Source organism: Colobus angolensis, unplaced genomic scaffold (genome assembly GCF_000951035.1).
Source record: "Colobus angolensis palliatus isolate OR3802 unplaced genomic scaffold, Cang.pa_1.0 Scaffold62, whole genome shotgun sequence".
In the NCBI taxonomy this organism is placed as follows: Eukaryota; Metazoa; Chordata; class Mammalia; order Primates; family Cercopithecidae; genus Colobus; species Colobus angolensis.
In genome coordinates, this window is record NW_012119821.1 from 6,561,012 (window position 1) to 6,582,801 (window position 21,790).

General features: G+C 35.5%; 1 protein-coding gene across 2 annotated transcripts in view; it reads left to right on the forward strand.

The window, feature by feature from the left end:
* The window catches only part of DMXL1 (Dmx-like 1), a 172,455-nt gene that overhangs the window by 124,480 nt on the left and 26,185 nt on the right, over window positions 1-21,790 (forward strand). Inside the window, exons 33-37 of one of the 2 annotated variants that reach the window (XM_011963676.1) lie at window positions 3,491-3,608; window positions 6,684-6,746; window positions 15,857-15,943; window positions 19,715-19,836; window positions 20,183-20,324. In XM_011963676.1, coding sequence (XP_011819066.1) covers window positions 3,491-3,608; window positions 6,684-6,746; window positions 15,857-15,943; window positions 19,715-19,836; window positions 20,183-20,324 — 532 coding nt within the window. The remainder of the gene's footprint in view (window positions 1-3,490; window positions 3,609-6,683; window positions 6,747-15,856; window positions 15,944-19,714; window positions 19,837-20,182; window positions 20,325-21,790) is intronic. The other variant, XM_011963677.1, reaches the window with a different exon arrangement.

Genomic DNA, 21,790 nt, shown 5'->3' on the forward strand with positions numbered 1-21,790 from the left:
TGTTATTTTTTAATGATAGCCATTCTGACTGGTGTGAGATGATATCTCATTGTGCTTTTGATTTGCTTTCTCAAATGATCAGTGATATTGAGCTTTTTTCTTATGCTCATGGCATGTATGTCTTCTTTTGCAAAGTGTCTGTTCATGTCCTTTGCCCATTTTTTAATGGTGTTGTTTGCTTTTCTTTTGTACATCAGTTGAAGTTCGTTATAGATGCTGGATGTTAGACCTTTGTCAGGTACATAGTTTGAAAATATTTTCTCCCATTCTTTAGGTTGTCTGTTTACTCTGTTGATAGTTTCTTTTGTTGTGCAGAAGCTCTTAAGTTTAATTAGATCTTATTTGTCAATTTTTACTTTTGTTGCAATTCCTTTTGGGGTCCTTGTCATAAAATCTTTGCCTGTTCCTATGTCCAGGGTGGTATTGCCTAGGTTGTCTGCCAAAACTTTTATAACTTTTGGTTTAACATGTAAGTCTTTAATCCATCTTGAGTTGATTTTTGTGTATGTTGCAAGGAAGGGGTTCAGTTTCAATCTTCTGCATTTGGCTAGCCAGTTATCCCAGCACCATTTATAGAATAGGCAGTCTTTTCTTAATTGCTTGTTTTTGTCAGCTTTGTTGAAGATCAGATGGCCAGAGGTGTGTCACCTTATTTCCCAGTTCTCTATTCTGTTCCAGTGGTCAATGTGCCTGTTTTTGTAGCAATACTTTTCCGTTTGGTTACTGTATTTTTGTAGTGTGCTTCAAAATCAGGTAATGTGGTTCCAGTTTTGTTCCTTTTGCTTAGGATTGCATTGCTATTCAGGCTCTTTTTTTTTTTTGTTCCATACTAATTTTAAAATAGATTTATCTAGTTCTGTGAATAATGTTGTTGGTGGTTTGTTAGGAATGGCATTGAATCTGTAAATTGCTTTGGATAGTATATCCACTTTAATGATATTGATTCTTCTTCTCCATGAACATGGGATGTTTCTTCCATTTGTTTGTGTCTTATGTGATTTCTTTGAGCAGTGTTTTGTAATTCTCATTGTAGAGATCTTTCACCTCCTGGTTAGCTGTATTTCTAGGTATTTTATTCTTTTTGTGGCAGTTGTGAATGGGGCTGCCTTCTTGATTTGGCTGTCATCTTAGCTGTTGTGTATAGGAATGCTGGTGATTTCTTGTACATTGATTTTTGTATTCTGAAACTTTGCTAAGTTGTTTATCAGATCTAGGAGTTTTTGGGCTAAGACATGGTGTTTTCTAGATACAGAATCATGTCATCTACAAACAGGCATAGTTTTACTTCCTCTCTTCCTATATGGATGCCTTTTATTTCTTTCTCTTTCCTGATTGCTCTGGTCAGGACTTTGAATATTAGGTTGAATGGGAGTGGTGAGAGAGAGCATCCTTGTCTTGTGTTTATTTTCAAGGAGAATGCTTCCTGCTTTTGCCCATTCAGTATGATGTTGACTGTGGGTTTGTCATAGATGGCTCTTACTATTTTGAAGTATGTTCTTTCAATACCTAGTTTACTGGGAGTTTTTACATGGATTGATGTTGAATTTTTCAGAAGCTTTTTCTGATATAATTATGTGGTTTTTGTCTTTAGTTCTGTCTATGTGATTTATCACATTTATTGATTTGCATATGTTGAACCAAACTTGCATCCTGGGAATTAAGCCTACTTGATCATGGTGAATTAGCTTTTTGTTGTGCTGCTGGGTTTGGTTTGCGAGTATTTTGTTGAGGATATTTGTGTTGACATTCATCAAGGATATTGGTTTGAAGTTTTCTTTTTTTGTTGTGTCTCTGCAGGTTTTGGTATCAGGATAATGTTGACTTCATAGAATTAGGTGTGGAGGAGTTCCACCTCCTCAATTTTTGGAGTAGTTTTAGTAGGCATGGTACCAGCTTTTCTTTGTACATTTGGTAGAATTTGGCTGTTAATCCATCTGGTTCTGTGCTTTTTTTGGTTGGTATGCTATTCATTATTGATTGAATTTCAGAGCTCATTATTAGTTTAGTCAGGGAATCATTTCTTCCAGGTTCAGTCTTGGGAGGGTATATGTGTCCAGGAATTTATCCATCTCTTGTAGGTTTTGTAGTCTATGTGCATAGAGGTGCCCATAGTAGTTTCTGATGGTTATTTTTATTTCTGTGGGGTCAGTGGTAACATCCCCTTGGTCATTTCTAATTGTGTTTATTTGGATCTCTCTTTTCTTCTTTATTAGTCTAGCTAGCAGTCTCTCTGTCTTACTAATTTTTTCAAAAGACCAACTCCTGGATTCGTTGATCTTTTGAATGGTTTTGTGTGTCTCAATTTCTTTCAGTTCAGCTCTGATTTTTGTTATTTTTTTATCTTCTACTAGCTTTGGGGTTTCTTTGTTCTTGCTTCTCTGATATTTTCCATTATGATGTTAGGTTGTTAATTTGAGTTAGGTTCTAACTTTTTGATGTGGACACTTAGTGCTATGAATTTCCTCTTAATACTGCCTTAGCTATGTCCCAGAGATTTTGGTAAAGCATACCTACTTTTGTTAGATCCTATGGCCTTAGGCTAGGGATCAACAAACTAGGGCCATCCCCACAGGTGAAATCCAGACCTCTCCATGCTTCTATAAATAAAGTTTTATTGAATTATAGCCATAAATGCTCTCAATTTTGCATATTGCCAGTGGTTGCTTTCCCACTGGAAGTTGACAGTTCCTAATTCAGTTCTGAAATGTTCCAAAATTCAAACTTTTTTGAGTACCAACACGATGCTGTAAGTAGAAAATGCCACATGTAAGTATTTAACACAAACTTTGTTTCATGCATACAATTATTAAAAATATAATTTCTCACTTTCACTGCCTGTAATCCCAGCACTTTGGAAGGCTGAAGTGGGTGGATCACCTGAGGTCAGGAGTTCAAGACCAGCCTGCCAACATAGTGAAACCCTATCTCTATTAAAAATACAAAAATTAGCTGGGCGTGGTGGCAGGTGCCTGTAATCCCAGCTACTCAGGAGGCTGAAGCAGGAGAATCACTTGAATCTGGGAGGTGGAGGTTGCAGTGAGCCAAGATCACCTTGTTGCACTGCAGTCTGGGCCAAAGACTGGGATTCCATCTAAAAAATATATATATAATTTCTTACCTTCAGATTATGCATGTAAGATGTATATGAAACATAAATGAATTTTTAATTTAGACATATATATTCAAATATTTCTAAATCTGAAAATAGATGAAATTCAAAATACTTCTGGTCCCAAGCATTTTAGATAAGGGATACTTTACCTGTACAATATCAGACTTGAGTAGTTGTGGCACAGACCGTATGGTCCACAAAGCCTAAATTATGTACTATCTTTTAAGGAAAAGGTTGGCGATATGATCTGCCTCCAATCATATAGTCTGATTGCAGTTAACTTATTATGGTAAACATTTATATGGCACCAAGGAATTGTTATCAAGTTAATCAGAAATTTCTGAAGTTTATAATTAAATTTGCTGTCTCTCTCTGTAGATCCAAACACCATCTGGCACTGTCTGTGAAGAGGCTTTGGCAGTATTTGGTGAAGCAGGAAGAAATTCAGGAAACCTTTATCAAAAATATATTCACAAAGAAACGGTGTCTACATGAGGTCTGTATAAGTTAAAACCTGTTTACTATTTTATTATTGAAATCTTTTATATTATTATATAACCATTAAAATGAGTTATATTTTACAGATTTTTTGAAACACATTTTATATCATAAACATAGGCAATTAATGCTTAGAAAAGTGTAATTTAGAAGGGGGTAGTATTTTCATAAATCAATTTAATTTAATTCAAATTAAAATGGGACTTTTTTTCTTGAAAAAAATGTTTAAGATTCCGCATCTTGTTTCTTGTATTTTGAATTGTCATGATCATCATTTTAAGAAAGAAGATAGAAATTTTCTATGATTTTCATGTGACAATTAAAAGAACTCTATTTTAGAAGTTTAATTGTAACTGGGTTTGTATACTGAAAAATTTTTATTTTATGTATTTATTTTTTTGAGATGGGGTCTCTGTCACTCAGGGTGGAGTACAGTGGCACCATTTCAGCTCACTGCAACCTCTGCCTCCCAGGCTTAAACAATCCCCCCATCTCAGCCTCTCAAGTAGCTGGGACTACAGATGCATGCCACCATGCCCAGCTGATTTTTTGTATTTTTGGTAGAGGCAGGGTTTCACCATATTGCCCGGGGTGATCTTGAATTCCTGAACTCAGACAATCTACCTGCCTTGGCCTCCCAAAGTGCTGAGATTACAGGCTTGAGCCACTGCACCCAGCCAACTTTTTAAATATGTACATTTTCTTTTCTGTGGATTATGCTTAAATTAATGAAATTTTACAAACCCAAATTAACCTATGCTGTAACTGGTTGCTTATACCTTGATATTATCATAATGGATTTTTGTTTTGTTTTGTTTTGTTTTGTTTTTGGTCATTTAGTTTAGTGCTAGTAATAAGTGCCAGTTTCATGATATGGGGAACTTGCTTCTTTCATTTGGAAAGTTTTGTTACTAAAAAGTTCAGGTGAACTAAACAGTAGACATAGTGATGTAGTCAATTATTTTTGTCTCCTGGACTGATAACAAAGAATGCAGAACTGACATTTGGTATGTGAACCACATTTTGCGTAGCACTGAACTAGTCTGAAAGCAAGCTTTGTACAGTTTTTGAAGTTGGAGGAAACACTGACGATATTTCAGTTGAAGAAATAAATTGAATGGCTTCACAATAGACAAGCAGAAAGCAAGATGACATCTGACCTTTCTGCCTTCAAGGAAAATTACATACGTATCTCATTGTCTCTCAATTTAAGCACCAATTTTAAGTGGAAACTGTATATGCTATTATTTACTATTTGCCTCATTTTGTAAATGTATTCAAATCAACCAAGTCGGGAAATAGTGTGTAGTATTCTTGCTGACTTAGAAGAATTTTGACCTGAGTACCTTTGTATAATATTGAAATGTAGACAAACATGAATGTATTTCATTTGTTTATTTGATCTTTTTTTAAAAAAATTGACATATTTGACTAATCTTACAAAAATCTTATTTTTCTACTGCTGATATGTTTGGGTATTTGGGAAATGAAGTAGTTCTGCAAACAATACAAAGAACCTATTGAACTGTTAGATTGTCTAGTTGATCCAGGAATAGAATCATTAAGGAAATAGTAATATAATCAAGCCAGAATACATAAACATAGCAAATAATAAATATAACTACACATTTTAAAATTTCTGTTATTCTTTGGAGTTTCATATCTCAAGAAATTTTTAAAATTATTTTTATTGTAATTATTTTAATCGGAAGCATGAACATGAATGTTGGACTGACAGTTTGTGACTATCAGTAAGCTAAATGTTTTCTTTGAATTTTGTTTTTTTAATTCAAAATGACTATAATAGCCCCTACTTTGCAGTGTTTTAATAAGTTTATTTAAACCTTGACACAATTAATGGTAGTTATTAAGAGTTTGTTGTTATTGCTTTGTTTTGTTCTTGATAGTGATACTCTTAAAAATAGTGTCTTTTTGATAAAGAATATGAAAAGAAAAATGCTACATAGTAAAGCATAGATTTGAATGGAATTAAATAGAATCTTTATAGAGTTTGTGTAAAATTAATCTTTACTGGAAAGATTACTAGCCTACTTTTAGTATTAACAGAATCACCTTCCATCTCTTATTTTTCTAAAATAATGATTATACTTAAATAGTTTAGTTGAAGTCACGTGATTTTCCAGGTGGTTAAGAGATACATATATGACAGGCCCTGTATTTTGGATAGCAGGTGATGGGAGAGTATTCTGAGAACTGCTGTTTCTTTATTTATGTGTTTGAAAATGAAGTTTTATTTACAGTTTCTTCATCTGACCCTAAAATCCTGGTTTTCCACAGATGTTTTCTTTTCCTGTATGGTAAAGTTTACTGGTACATGTGTTTTAAAATAGAATGTCTTCTCTCTTTGTATTTAAATAGAAAGTACAGACAACTGCAATTAGATTAAGTCATTCTTAATAAAAACTTGGGACTTGACAACTCCTATCATTGTTCCCAATTCCTTTTTCTGTTTTTTTGTTTTGTTTTGTTGAACTTTCTGAGAAGAACTAAAAGTCTTGTAACAACTCTTTCTTTAACAAGTGCTACCATTCCCTTTTAAGAAGTATATGTGCTTCCAAGCTATTTATTGACTGTTTCTGGCTTCATCAGTGGAAGAGAATTAGATAAATGTAGAAATTGAAATTTTCGAATCAAGAGATTTTCCTGAAGGTTCAGATGTGGAGATAAGACATAGCAGCGAGTAAGAGAATAATTCGACTTTGTTGATAGTGCTCTGACACCAGTAGCTCTGATTATTTTAATATAAAGTACTTTGGTTTTAATCATGCTTTAATGTCAACATTTTGAAATTGAGTAAAAACTTCTTAGGGACAGAATAAAAATTATAGTGGTAGTTAATGAGTTCTGAGGGATTAAGTTTTGCGCATCCCCTAACCATGCACCCTCACACATGCTTCTTATAAGGTGTATGAAATTTTAAGAATAATAACTCTATATAGTGTTCTTTTCTAGTAAATTTGGTTTAAAATATAACATTTAAACAATCCCCAGTATTTTGCGTGTTACATCTCATCTTTACTCTTTGTCATGTGGTTATTCTTTCTTGATGAAGTCATTAGAGGACAACAGTGAAACCATCAAAAATTCTATGATGGAGGAGCCAAACATCAATAAGGTACAAAATATCATTCAACTGAAATTAGAAATTGCATTCTTTCACAAAAGAGCAAAGCATTTGCATTTTAGTTTTAAACTGGTCTTTGTTTCCAATGGATTTAAAGTATTGTTCCCTCAGATTATTCTCCTTTTATTTTAACAACTTAAATACTGCAGTTGTAAAAGTGATTTCTGTTTTGTTAGATAAGAGAATGCAATTTTAAAGGGAGTTGAATGTATCTTGTTTTGGCTACAAATTTTTCTGAGTAAATATAACTAAAGTTCTTAATACATGTGATTACAATAGCAATTGTTTAGTAGTAGTTTAATTCTACAAGTATTACTTTTGAAGTTAAAATTCTCTCCTATGATATTAATTCCTAAAAATATAGTAAATACTGTTACATAAGCATTTATTTTACTGGTAGCAACAGCATGTAGCAAAGTGCCTTAAGGGTACATAGTAAGTACTCATGGTACTTGAGAATCAAAGCACAAAAGATGAGAATCTGTATAATTATGAAATAACTCCTAGGTGTTCTGTGATTGCATATTCAACTATGACTTTATTTTATTTTATTTTTGAGACGGAGTTTCACTCTTTCGCCCAGGCTGGAGCGAAGTGGCGCAGTCTCAGCTCACTGCAACCTCTGCCCCCCAGGTTCAAGCTATTCTTCTGCCTCAGCCTCCTGAGTAGCTGGGATTATAGGCAGCCATGACCACACCCGGCTAATTTTTTTTTTTTTTTGTATTTTTAGTAGAGACAGGGTTTTGCCATGTGGGCCAGGCTGGTGTCAAACTCCTGACCTCAGGTGATCCACCCGCCTTGGCCTCCCAAAGTGCTGGGATTACAGGCATGAGCCACCATGCCTGGCCAATTCAACTGTGACTTTATGAGGTTGATATTTAACTCATGTTTTTCATATTCTGTATTTAAAACAATCTCAGCAGTGATTTTTAAGTGAAAAATTTCTCAAAAAAATTTTTAAAGTTACTAATTTCTACCTCTTATTCTTTCCAACGGGAGTCTTTTGGTAAAATAGGAGAAATGATTCTGTGCAATTAATTAAAAAGCCTGATTTGATATCAGGTGTATATTATAACTAAAACTTTTGCAAAATAAGTATATGTGATTCATACTTTGAAAATTTCTAGTGGCCTTTGGGGGTTTTGAGGGAATATAATTCAAACTTTTAATCAATTAACAATTTTCCTTGCCTGGGTATTGATGATTACTTACTACTGTCACTGTCTACACATTATCAGGAATTCTTTTTTTTTTTTTTTGAAGACAGAGTTTTGCTCTTGTTGCCCAGGCTGGAGTGCATGGCACAATCTCAGCCTACTGCAACCTCCACCTCCCAGGTTCAAACAATTCTCCTGCCTCAGCCTCCTGAGTAGCTGGGATTACAGGCATGTGCCACCACACCCAGCTAAGTTTTGTATTTTTAATAGAGACAGGGTTTCTCCATGTTGGTCAGGCTGGTCTTGAATTCCCAACCTCAGGTGATCCACCTGCCTTGGCCTCCCCCAAAGTGCTGGGATTACAGGCATGAGACACCGCACCCAGCCACATATCAGGAATTCTTATACAAACATTTTTGTTTTGATACTCTTTATAAAATGTTAATAATCAATGTTGTATTTCTATAGTCATCTTCATGCTGTGTCAAAATGCAGTCCTTTTGAGGGTTAACATCATTTTGGCCAGCATTTTCCAAGCCCACTGCTATATAATTTTTAAAAAAGCTTTATAAGATATGCCTGACCTAAAATAACTACATATATTTAAAGTGTAAAACTTGTTCAACTTTGGCATGTGTATACACTAGTGAAACCATCACCACAACCAGGATAATGATTATATCCATCAGTCCCCAGAATTTAATCCCTCCCTTCTTTTTCTCTTTCACCTGTGCCCTCTTCCCCAAGCAACTACCGAATTTTTTCCTGGCCTTAAAGATTAATTTGTTGTTTTCTGGAATTTTATGTAAATAGAATCATATAATACTCCATTTTTGGTTTATAGTCTGTGTCTGTTGACTTAGCATAATTATTTCAAGATTGATCTGTGTTGTGTGTTTTAGTAGTTCATTCCTTTTTATTATGATGCTTATTACATTATATGGATATACCATAGTTTACCTGTTAATGAACACTTGAGCTGATTTTATTTTGGACCTATTCCAAATAAGGCTGCTTTGAATATTCGTGCACAAGTCACATTGTATGGAAAAATGCTTTCATTTCTCTTGTGTAAATGTCTAGGAGTGGAAAGACTGGATCATGTGGTGGGTATATGTTAAACGTTTTATGAAACTATTCAAATATTTTCCAAGGTGGTTGTACTATTTATGTACATTCTCAATGGGTGGTGTACAAAATCCCATTCTATTTTTTTTTTTTTTTAAGACAGGGTCTCACTGTGTCTCCCAGACTGGGTGCAGTGGTGTGATTATGGCTCACTGCAGCCTCAACCTCCCAGGCTCAAGCAGTCCTCTTGCCTCAGCCTTCTGAGCAGCTGGGACTACACGCATGCATCACCATGCCCAGCTCATTTTTATTTTTTGTAGAGGTGGGGTTTCTCCATATTGCACAGGCTGGTCTCAAACTTCTGGGCTCAGGCAATTTTCCCACCTCAGCCTCCTGAAGTGCTGGGATTACAGGTGTGACCCACCATGCCCAGCCTTGCCTTACATTCTTACCAACAGTTGGTGTAGTCTATATTTTCATTTTAACCATTCTAGTAGGTATGTAGTAGTAGTTCATTGTGGTTTTAATTTGCATCGAGCATCTTATCACATGCTTATTTGCCATTTGTCCATCTGCATGAATTGCCTTCAAATGTTGTGTTTATTTTGTATTAGGTTGCTTGTTTTTTTTTGTTTTTTTTGAGACGGAGTCTCATTCTGTCGCCCAGGCTGGAGTGCAGTGGCCAGATCTCAGCTCACTGCAAGCTCCGCCTCCTGGGTCTAGGCCATTCTCCTGCCTCAGCCTCCCGAGTAGCTGGGACTACAGGCACCCGCTACCTCGCCCGGCTAGTTTTCTGTATTTTTAGGAGAGACAGGGTTTCACCGTGTTAGCCAGGATGGTCTCGATCTCCTGACCTCGTGATCCGCCCGTCTCGGCCTCCCAAAGTGCTGGGATTACAGGCTTGAGCCACCACGCCCGGCCTGGTTGCTTGTTTTCTTAATTCAGTTTTAACAGTTATTTGTATGTTCTGGATAAAAATCATTTATCAGAAATGTGATTTGCAAATATTTTCTCTTATTCTATGGCTTGTCTTTTCATTCTCTTTACAAAGTGCTTTCATTTTATTTATTTATTTTTAAACAAAGTCTTGCTCTGTTGCTTAGGCTGGAGTGCAGTGGTGTGATCTTGGCTCACTGTAATCTCCACCTCCCAGGTACAAGCAATTCTCAGGTGTGCACTACCACACCTGGCTAATTTTTGTGTTTTTTAGTAGGTGAGTAGACTGGGTTTCACCATGTTGCCCAGGCTGGTCTCGAACTCCTGGCCTGAAGTGATCTGCCCACCTTGGCCTCCTAAAGTGCTGGGAAGAGGGGCGTGAACCACCGCAGCCAGCCACTAAGTTCTTTTGAAGGGCAGAAGTTCTAATTTTGATGATGTCTAATGTATTAGTTCTGGTTACTCATTTTCTTTTGGTGTTGTATTTAAGAAATCTTTGCCTAACCTAAGATCACAAAGAGTTTCTCCTATTCTAAGTGTTTTAGAGTTTTAGTATTACATTTAGGTCCATAATCCATTTCAAGTTAATTTGTTTACATGGTGTGAAGTATAGACCTCAGTTCTTTGTTACTGTTGTTGTTTTTGCATCTGTATTTACAGCATTATTTGTTGAAAAGATTATCTTTTCTTTCACTAAACTATCTCTTTCACCTTTTCAAAAATCAACTGACGCAGATGTGTAGGTCTAATTCTGGAGTGTATTTTGGGCCATTGATCCATCTTTATGGTAATAGCTCACTGTCTTTATCACTATAACCTTATAATAAATCTTGAAGTTATGTATTATAAAATCTTGAAGTCATGTATTATAAGTCCTTCAAATATATTCTTCATCTAAGTTCTTTTTTTTTCTTTTCTTTTTTTTTTGTTTTTGTTTTTTGCCTTATCACTCTGACTTAGAACTTCCAGTCCAGTGTTGAATAGAAGTGATCACCAGCAGACATTACTACCTTGTTTCTGATCTTGAGGAAAACAGTCTGTTATTATTAAATAAAATGTTTCCCCTAGGTTTGTTGTAGATGTCCTTTATAAGTTTGAGGACGTTTCTTTGCATTCCTACTTTGTTAAGAGTTTTTAATAAGAAAAGGATGTCGGATTTTTATCAAATGATTTTTTTTTTTTTTTTTGCCTACTATTGAGATCATCATGCATTTTTCTTTTTCAATATGATAGGTTAATGAATTTTTTAAAATGTTAAACCAATCTAGCATTCCCAGCATAAGCTGTACTTGGTTATGATGTGTTATCCTTTTTATATATATAGTTACATTTGATAAAATTTTAAGAATTTTTACATCTATGTTCATGAAGGATATTAGTTTGCAGTTTTCTTACAGTGTTGTTTGTGTTGGTCTCAGATTAATGCTAGACTCTTAGAATGAATTGACGGAGATTCTCTCCTCTTTAATTTTTGGGAAGAATTTTTATAGAATTAGTGTTATTTCTGAAGTGTTTGGTAGAATCCTGAAATTTTTTAAATGACAAAGTTGTGTCTGTCTTGGTTATTGTGAATAATGGTGCTATGAACATTGATATACAAATATCTCAGTCTCTGCTTTCAGTTTTTTGGGGTATATACAGAAGTGGAATTGCTAGATCATACAGCAATTCTGTGTTTAGTTTTTGATCTGCATAATCTCTTTAAATCTCTTTTAGCATTAATATTTGGATTCTTTTTTCCTCACATATCCAGCCCAATCAAAGCATGGCATCTTTACAATGTGTGACTTGAAACTTTAGGAGATCTTTTAAGACCATATTCATTGTGATTTTTTTTAACTATAATGTTATGTTGTGAGGCCTTTCACAAATACAATTATGTTCATAGCACACACAAGTTCCGTCTCTGTTTTTGGCTGACTGTATCATGTTCCTACTTCCTTCCCTTCCCAGCTTAGATTTCATGATCCATCATGGAATCAGTCAATCACTTGCAAACATCCTTATCTCTGTTCTTCCTACACTATACTTCCCTTGAAAATTCCCAAATCTGCTTAAACCCAACTCTTTGTCCTATTCTGTGCCTGCACTCAAGCAGCTGAACATGTTTGGAGGAAAAGCACAAACCCTAGAGCTTGCCTCACTTTAAATTTATTAGCACAAATCCCAAATTAACATAAAACTTACCCTGCAGTCATAATAAATTGCTCTATAGCAAATTTGTTTTTTCATTTTCATTTTCATACTTTTTCCATTTCCTCAAACTTCCAGTATTTGTTTCCCACTCCCCACATATCAATATATTTTGCTGTTAAAATAAGTGCAGTCAGCAGTGATTTAGCCTAACCTGCCCATCATCATCTAATTTCTGCTCTATATGCAGATATTTTCTTCTGCCTCCTTTAACAGTGAGTGAACTGTCACCCTTTTATTCAAGGGGAGATCTTTCACTTGTGCACAGATCTTACCTGCTTTCACCTACCCAAGGACTTGTCTTCAGTTCTTAACTGAAGCCCGTCTCCCTCTCTTCTCATCAGTAAATGTTTACCTCTCTCAAATTATTCTCATTAGCATGAGCAAATATATTTTACTGTTTTGCCTTTAAAAAATACTCCATTTCTCTAGTCTCCGATATAGCAGAATTCACTTAGATCTGCCTATAAAGTCATTCAAGATTTAAACAATAATGTTGAAACACCGCAAACAAACCACCCAGCTTAAGAAATAAAACATTATCAATTCCGTTGAATGTCTCTATGATCCTTTCCCAGTGGACTCCCCTTCCTATTCACCAGATATCACATTCTCTCTAACTTAGTTATTATCTCCAGCCCACTCCACTGAGATTGTCATAGATATGGTCACCATTGACTTCCAATATACTAAATTTAGTAGTCAGTTATCTATCTTCATATGATTCAACTTCTTAATAATCATTTGGTAGTGTTGACCCATAACATTTTTGTAAAATTGTTTCCTCACTTAGTTTCCATAATATCAGAATCTTCAATTTCTTATGTTAGCTAATTGATAACTACTGAATTGTCTTTTTCCCGTCCTTGAAATATTGGTTGCCCCAGAATTCAGTTCTCTAACTTTTTAGCTTTCCTATCTTTACTCTCTCTTTGGGTTATCTCACGATTTAAATATTAATATAATCTATATGCTGACAGCTCTCAAATCTCTCTAGTCCCAACTAATTTCCCGAATCCAGACATTGCCTGCTACAAACCTACTCCCCACTGTTTCCTTCACTTATGTCCATCTCAGTAAATGGTACCTTTACTCACCCAGCTGTCAGGCCTGATAACTAGGATTCATCCTTTTTCTTTCCTCCTTTTACTCACACTATGATTACAGCCCATTAACAAAATGTATCCCAATTCCAAACACTTATCACTGTCACCATTCCTACTGCCCTAATCCAATCCACTATGATCTCTCACTTCAGCTACTGTAGTTGCCTTTTGACTGGTTTTCTGGCAGTCATTCTCAAACCCTTTATGTTTTATCTCACAATAGCCAGACTTTTCAAAATCCACCAATGGTTTCTCTGACTTAGAACAGGATATGAACTCTTTATTATGTCTTTTAAGGCCCTGCAGGACCTGAACTTCTACCTTTATCTCTAGTCTTACCTTCTGCCACTTATGGTCACTCACAAATTTAATCTAAGACTTCTGAGATACCAGCATTTCTTTGACCCACCCTCATGACATTCTGATTATGTATCTGACATGGCGTTCAGAGTTTTTGTATTAAAAAAAAAAAAAGTCACCTCAGTTGACTGTTACTCAAGTTATCTTGACACCACCTTATTGAGAAACAATGTTCTTAGTAAATAATGAGGACAGGAATGTATTCCTACATAGAGAAAGGTCTTCTGAAGTTCATACCTGCAGGAGCTTTCCTCCCATACGTGTAAAGTTTGAAAAAATTCCCCAGGTGAAACTGGTATGATCCCCCATCCTACCTTTACCAGCAAGTGGCACATCCCTCTATTCCATGGAGCCATCATCTTTCTCTGTCGCCAATTTCTTCAAAACCTAAGAATGAACATTTAGTATACTTGAGATACCAGGCAGATTGGTAGGTAAGTTGGAATTTTGTCATAAAATTATGGAATTTGTTATGTATATCATTAACAGATGATCAGCCTTTTGTAGTCAGAGCTGAGACTTCCCTTAGAAGACAAGTTGATCCTCAAGTCAACCAGAATGTTCAGCGAATACTGAAATTCATAAGTAAATTATACTTTAGATTAGAATATATTTGACTCTTTATATATGGTGACTGATTTTTGTTTGTGTAGGGGTATTTTGGTTTGGTTATCTTGTAAGTCTCTTTCAACTTTCCAATTGAGCAGTCATCTTAATTGCCTTTATTTTATTTATTTATTTTTTTGAGACAGGGTTTTGCTCTGTTGCCTGGGCTGGAGTACAATGGCTCGATCTCAGCTTACTGCAGTCTCTGCCTCCTGGGTTCAAGCATTTCTCTTACCTCAGCCACCCAAGTAGCTGGGATTACAGATGCGCACCATCACGCCCAGCTAATTTTAGTATTTTTAGTAGAGGCAGGTTTTCTCCATGTTGGCCAGGCTGCTCTTGCACTCCTGACCTCAAGTGATCCACCCACCTCAGCCTCTGAAAGTGCTGAGATTACAGGCGTGAGCCACCACGCCTGACCTTAGTTGCTGTTTTTAAAACACTGCATGTTCTGATCAGTTCTGTGGTCAATGGCCAGGCATTGGTGATATTTCTATCAAAATTTTGCAGGAAGTAAATTTATTGTATGCTGATTTCAAATAATGTATGTGTTTCACAATAAGTATGTAAACCTAATTCATTTTAAAAGATTGAAAGTTAGGATGACCAGGCGTGGTAGCTCACGCCTGTAATCCCAGCACTTTGGGAGGCCAAGGCCGCCGAATCACCTGAGGTCTGGAGTTTGAGACCAGCCTGGCCAAAATGGTGAAACCTCGTCTCTATTAAAAATACAAAAATTAGCCAGGCATGGTAACAGGTGCCTGTAAGTCCCAGGCAGGAGTCTCAGGCAGGAGAATCGTTTGAACCTGGGAGGCAGAGGTTGCAGTGAGCTGAGACTGTGGGCCACTGCCCTCCAGCCTGGGTGACAAGAGCAAGATTCCATCTCAAAAAACAAAAAAAAGATAATATGAAATAATGTCCTATATTAGGCAACAATTCAACTCTTTAATTGCCTCCTCTTTTCAACTTATTTTAGTAAGTGTTGAATTTACATAGTATTCTTTTCTAAGTCCAAAGATGTATACACTTTGTCTGAAGTAAGCAGAAGGTCAAATATATGTCCCCCATCTAAAGTACATAGAATTGTGGTTTATTTAGCTACTAAAATGATTACTCACTTGGGCAAGTTACTTTGCCGTTCAGGATTTCAGGTTTCTCTATAAATTGAAGGTTAACTACAACCAGCTGGCCAAATCTCACCTGCCTCCATATAGCCCATGAGCTGAGAATTTTTAAAGGTTTGAAAGAAATTACAACAGTGACCCTTTGTGATCTGCAAAACCTAAAATACTGACTGTCTGACCTTTTAAATTTCTTAAAATAGTATTGAAGAATTATAATGCTAAGAAACTTGGTAAATACATTTTGCTTTAATAATTAGAATGTGTTGATCCTTTAAAGTTAATTCACTGTGTCTTGGGCGGATAACCACTTAATGAAATTGTGTGTTGTATCAGCTGTTTTTTTATGTGTAAAAAAGCAAGTCTGAAGAAATTTAAATTTCCCTTGTCAAACTTTGTTTTAGGGATAATTAGCATATACAATAGTACCTTTAGAATTGAAATATCTAGTTTCTTAAAATAATTTATGCAAGTACTAATTGATAGATGGGCACATATTATTAGTTCTATTACTAAAATCACTGCATTTTTGGATTTTGTTTCCTTTTATTTAGATAGAAGCAGATTTGGGATATCCTGGAGGTAAAGCAAGAATTATTCATAAGGAATCTGATATCATTACGGCGTTCGCTGTTAATAAGGTAAGTACATAGACATTCTTCTTTTGTTTATTAAGTATTTATAGTTGGATAATATATTCTGTTTTATCAGTTTATCCAGTATTTCTTTCCCAAAGCTGCTTCCAGTTCCTTAAATTGCAACCTGGATACTTCTTTTATTTTATAAAATATTATTTGATAATGTGATTTTGTTATTATATGATTTTGGATATGTAGCTGATAAAATACATAATGTTTTATTACTCTGCAGAGAGAAGTACCAAATACATAGAGAGTCGCTTTTAGAATTTATACAATGTAGTACAGTAGTTAACCCACAGAAGAAGTTTTTTATATTCCTTATGAATATGTCAAATGTGGTTCTGGGTGTTTGGTAAGATTTAAGCTTATATGTGACTCAAATTCTCCCTCTTTGATTTATACCTCCAATAGCTGCCGAACATGTGTATTTTCTTAGTATTTCTTAAATTTCTACTTAACATCCTCCTTAGATGTCTGTATGCTTCTCACAGAAGAGGTGGCCTTAGGTAATACAGTCCAAGATTGAAATCTGTCTTAATCATTTTCCCCTTCTATCTCCCCTAATTGCCTTGCTGTGTAGTTCCTAATGACTTCTAATTATTCTTTTGTTTTCCTTCCATTAACTTAAAGGATATGTGTATCTTCTTTTTATGTATTCATAGAAGATACCTAAAGGAGATATTGTATACATATATATAAAATAAATTTTCATATGTTCCTAAATTTAAAATAATTTTTAAATATTATATAGATACATACCCTGTAATATATACAGGGAAATGTGATATACAGGAAAATTACCCATTTAGTAATTCTTTCACCAGTTGGTTTTCTATCTTTTTGTGCTATGTCTGTCTGCTCTGAATTCTTCTGGACAGTATCTTTGTTGTTCTGCGTCCTTCACTTCATTTCCCTCTTAGACACCATTGAGCAATGACTGGTTAAGGGGCTGATTCCAGATTTGCCTGCTTCAGACAGTTCTGTTGTCAAAGAAACAGTTCCTTGCAAAACAGACAAATCTGGAGTCAGCCCCTTAGCAAGTTGTAATATCTGTATAACGTGATATTATATATACATGTCAAATACAAAATTATTGGCCAGGTGTGGTTGCTCACACCTGTCATCCCAACACTTTGGAAGGCCAAGGCAGTAGGATCACTTGAGGCCAGGAGTTTGATAGCAGCCTGGGCAACATTGTGAAACCTTGTCTCTACAAAAAAAAAAAAAATTATTATCTATACCTGCATTACCTGCTTTTTCTTGAAGAAAATATTATTTAAAATATTCTGTGCTATAAGACAAACTAGTTGTTTTCTTCTTGAGTGTTTATATATAAGTACTAGTAATGAACAGTTATTCACATGTATAAAGTCTACAGGTTACTGTCTATGAATATGCCTATTTAATTTTTATTTCCCCAGATTTGCTGTTTTTATATTTTTATTTTTATTTTATTTTATATTTTATTTTATTTTATTTTCGTATATTTTGAGACAGAGTCTTGCTCTGTCGCCTGGGCTCGAGTGCAGTGGCACAACCTTGACTCACTGCAACCTCCACCTCCCAGGTTCAAGCGATTCTCCTGCCTCAGCCTCCCAGGTGTCTGGGACTACAGGTGTGCGCCACTACGCCCAGCTAATTTTTGTATTTTTAGTGGAGACAGGGTTTCACCATGTTGGTTGGCCAGGATGGTATCGATCTCTTGACTTCATGACCCGCCCACCTCGGCCTCCCAAAGTGCTGAGATTACAGGTGTGAGCTACCATGCCTGGACGATTTGCTATTTTTTTTTGTTGTTGTTGAGACGGAGTCTCGCTCTGTCACCCAGGCTGGAGTGCAGTGGCTCACTGCATTCAGCTCACTGCAAGCTCCGCCTCCTGGGTTTACACCATTCTCCTGCCTCAGCCTCCCGAGTAGCTGGGACTACAGGCACCCGCCACCTCGCCCGGCTAGTTTTTTGTATTTTTAGTAGAGACGGGGTTTCACCGTGTTCGCCAGGATGGTCTCGATCTGCTGACCTCGTGATCTGCCCGTCTCGGCCTCCCGAAGTGCCGGGATTACAGGCTTGAGCCACCGCGCCCGGCCGATTTGCTATTTTTAATATACTTACTAAATTTGCAGCTGAGAAATAATACCTTTGCTTTAAATTGCATTTTTTAAAATGCCATTGAGATTTTTTTTGTGATTTGTTTAGTTGGGAACTACCTGTGTCGAAAACTATGAAGGGTCTCAGATTTTACCTTAAATTAAAACTAACAGTTACCTTTCTGTTTCTGTTAGTTGCCACAGAAACAGTTCTCTTTGAGGCAGGCAGTGGATTGTTTAAACAGTGCATTTAATTGATCCATTAAACAGTTTAATGGATGCTATTAGAAGACATACGATTCTTTGATCAGAGACAAAGGACAGTTTATGTCTAACAGCAAATGCAACAACCAGAAAATCAGCACTTGACACTGGTTCCCTGAGCCACAATTTCCAGAGAATGATGGGAAGAGGGCCAGATGATACCTACCTTACCTACACACAGAGTAGGTTATATTACAGGAGAGGATCACTGAGTTTAGGGAAACCAAATCTTTTATAGTAGATAGTAAGTATTCTTGCCCTTTGCTCTGGAGGGAGAGACAATAGTTATATAAACATCCTGGTAATTATACCGCAGAAAAAAGGACAGACATGACTCACTTATAAAACATGCAGAATTGGGGAGACCTGTGGAGAATTACCACCCAATAATCTAGCTATATCATTTTTTCATTTATTTCTAAGATCTATTTTTTCTTAATAGTTTGTGTTAGAATCTTACATAGCAGTAATGGTAATCCTATTTTCTCTTTGATGTCACTATCTTCCTGTTTTCTGTTTTAAAGATATGCATGCATGCATGTATTTATTTATTTATTTATTTATTGAGACAGGGTCTCATGCCTGGTGCCCAGTGCTGTGGTGCAATGTCAGCTCACTGCAGCCTCCACCTCCTGGGCTCAAGCAATCCTTCCACCTCATTCTCCCAAGTAGCTGGGACTACAGGTGCATGCCACCATGCCCAACTAATTTTTGTATTTTTTGTAGAGACAGTGTTTTGCCATGTTGCCCAGGCTAGTCTCGAACTCCTGAGCTCAAGCTATCTGCCTGCTTCAGCTTCCTAAAGTGCTAGGATTATAGATGTGAGCCACCGCACCCAGCCAAGATGTACATTTTTGATTTATAGGCATTTAAAATTTCATGTCATTTAATCTTAGCAACTTTTCATTTGTAATCTTTTTCTGGCATACTTCTCCCACTATATTTCTCTCCCTACACCTTTTTTCTGTGACCCTTTCCCACTTTTTTTTTTTTTTTCCTCAGATTGAAAAACTTTAGGAGAAAGTTGTTTTGTTTGAATAATTAAGAATTATGTTTTTAGTTTGGAGTTCCTTATTGCCCTCACCTTTCTGTACCCTATAGGGCTCCTATCTTTCTCCACATTTCTGAATTTTGCAAACTTTAGAGAGCTCATAGCATTCTAGCAGTCTAGAAAGACAGTACTGGGAGAGGAAATAAAATGCTGCATGTATTGCCATTTATACTGGCTTTCTATTGGATATACTTTTCCTGGAACATAAACATATCTCCAAACTGAAGCTTATTATTTCACTAAGAATGCTGCATATCTTGTACTTTAGTTATCACTGCTAGAGGTTATTTCAAAACTACCATTTTCAAAAGCAGCTTATATACCTATTTTTGCCTGTTTCTTTTAAAATTACTGTTTGACTTATTTTTCAGGCAAATAGAAACTGCATAGCAATCGCTTCCAGTCATGATGTTCAAGAACTGGATGTTTCTGGAATTCTGGCCACACAGATCTACACTTGGGTAGATGATGATATAGAAGTGGAAACCAAAGGGTGCCTTCATACTTTGTTTTTATTTAGTAATGTTGCAGTATGAGTGACTATATTTACTGAACTATCACTTTCAAAAGATTCTTTAAAGCAATTTATAGATTGTAAGCAGAGTAGAAGCTGATGTGCTAAATGAGGGGTGGCAAGAGCTTTAAATAAGGGATTTGAGAGAAGAGTAAGTGAAGGGAACAGAAATTGTTCAGGTATGAGGTTGTTGTGTGAGAGTTACGAGTAAGAGCTGAAGAAAATTTATTTTAAAGGGAACTATAAATTCAAATTTTAGACCTTTCAAGTGTAAAAAAGAAAGAAATGATGAATTGTTTTTATTCTGGTTGACATTCCTTTATAGATCAGAAGACTTCTTGGTTATACATGCTCGTGATGATTTAACAGCTGTTCAAGGTACAACTCCATATACACATAGCAATCCTGGCACTCCAATCAACATGCCATGGCTTGGTAGTACACAGACTGGTAGAGGAGCATCTGTGGTATGTAAAGTTAAAAATAAATTTAAGTTATATGTAACTTTTTTTTTCCCTCTAGGTTAATGGATAAAGGATGATTTAAAACATTTTTCTTAATTCCTAAAGTTTTAGTAAGTCTTACATGTTGGAAATTGTAAATTTTGATAATGAAGAATAGTATGTTTTCATTTGAAAGGTTAATAACAAATTGTTTCAAAAATATACTTTGCTTGAAAATCAAAGAGCTATATTTTAATTAAGAATTATTTGAAACATAATGGTTCAGATCAGGCTTCAGCAAGCTATTCCCCATAGATCAAATACTACCCATGACCTGTTTTTATGTAGCTAATATGCTAAGAATGGTGTATACATTTTAGTGAAATGGTATATACGTTGTTTTTTCAGTGGTTGAAAAAACAAACATAGTATTTTTTGGCACATGAAAATTACATGAAACTTGATTTCAGTGTCTTTTTATAAATAAAGTTTTATAGGAACACAGCCATAGTCATTTGTTTCTATTTTGTCTGTGGATGCCTTCACACTACAGTGGCAGAATTGAGTATCTGCAACAGAAAGTAAATATTCATAAAGCCAAAACATTTGCTATCCAGTGCTTTATAAAAAAAGGTTTGCTAACCCCTTGTCTAGGTATCTTTTAATGGATATCAATTAACAACTATATCCATATTATCACTTTTTTAAATGCCAGGACAAATACTCTTTTTTTTTTTAACAAAAACAATACAATTTTTTAAGTTAAGCAAAAAGCAATATAATGATGAACTGAAACATAATTTTTCTGTAGTGATAGAGGATCTGTTTTAGCCCTGATTGCCTAGAGCTGTGATTCATGTTTGTACTTCCAAGAGTTTCCTTTATTATTACTTAGGGTATAGGAACTAATGAACAGATTAGAAGAAGCAAAGAAAGGTGGTAGTTTTTCAGAATTTCATAAGTCCTGTAGAATGCTTTCCTTGGCCAAAAAATACATTTTTTTCATTAATTAGTATGGGTAATTGTTCAAGTAAAGGCTCAGTCATCTTTAATAATACCTTGTAATATTTTGTACCTAATGCAATTCCTTTATAGTTGATATTACCTTATAATTTGCAGTGTCTGTTGTAGTTGTTATTTACTCGTACTTAAACATTCTTCAGATGAAGCTTGAGATCCAGAAAGGTCAAGTGGTTCAACTTAGGTCACTTTGTTAAATGTGTCTCGGTGGAGCTTGTTTTAAAGCCTTCTGTTCTCCTTAGTTCAGTGATTTCAAGTAGCAGTGTTTTAAGGAATAAAATGAACTTGAAAAGCAATCTAGTAATTATTCAGATGAAATGACTTGCTCAGTAGTGGTTAAATTCCTTTTCCAGCTGACAGGTGTGTTACAATTCATTTGTAAAACTTACTGATATTATAATCTTTTAAAAGAGAACTCAAGGGGAATATGCCGAAGAAGTGAATAGGACTAATAGGCACTTTTTGAACTC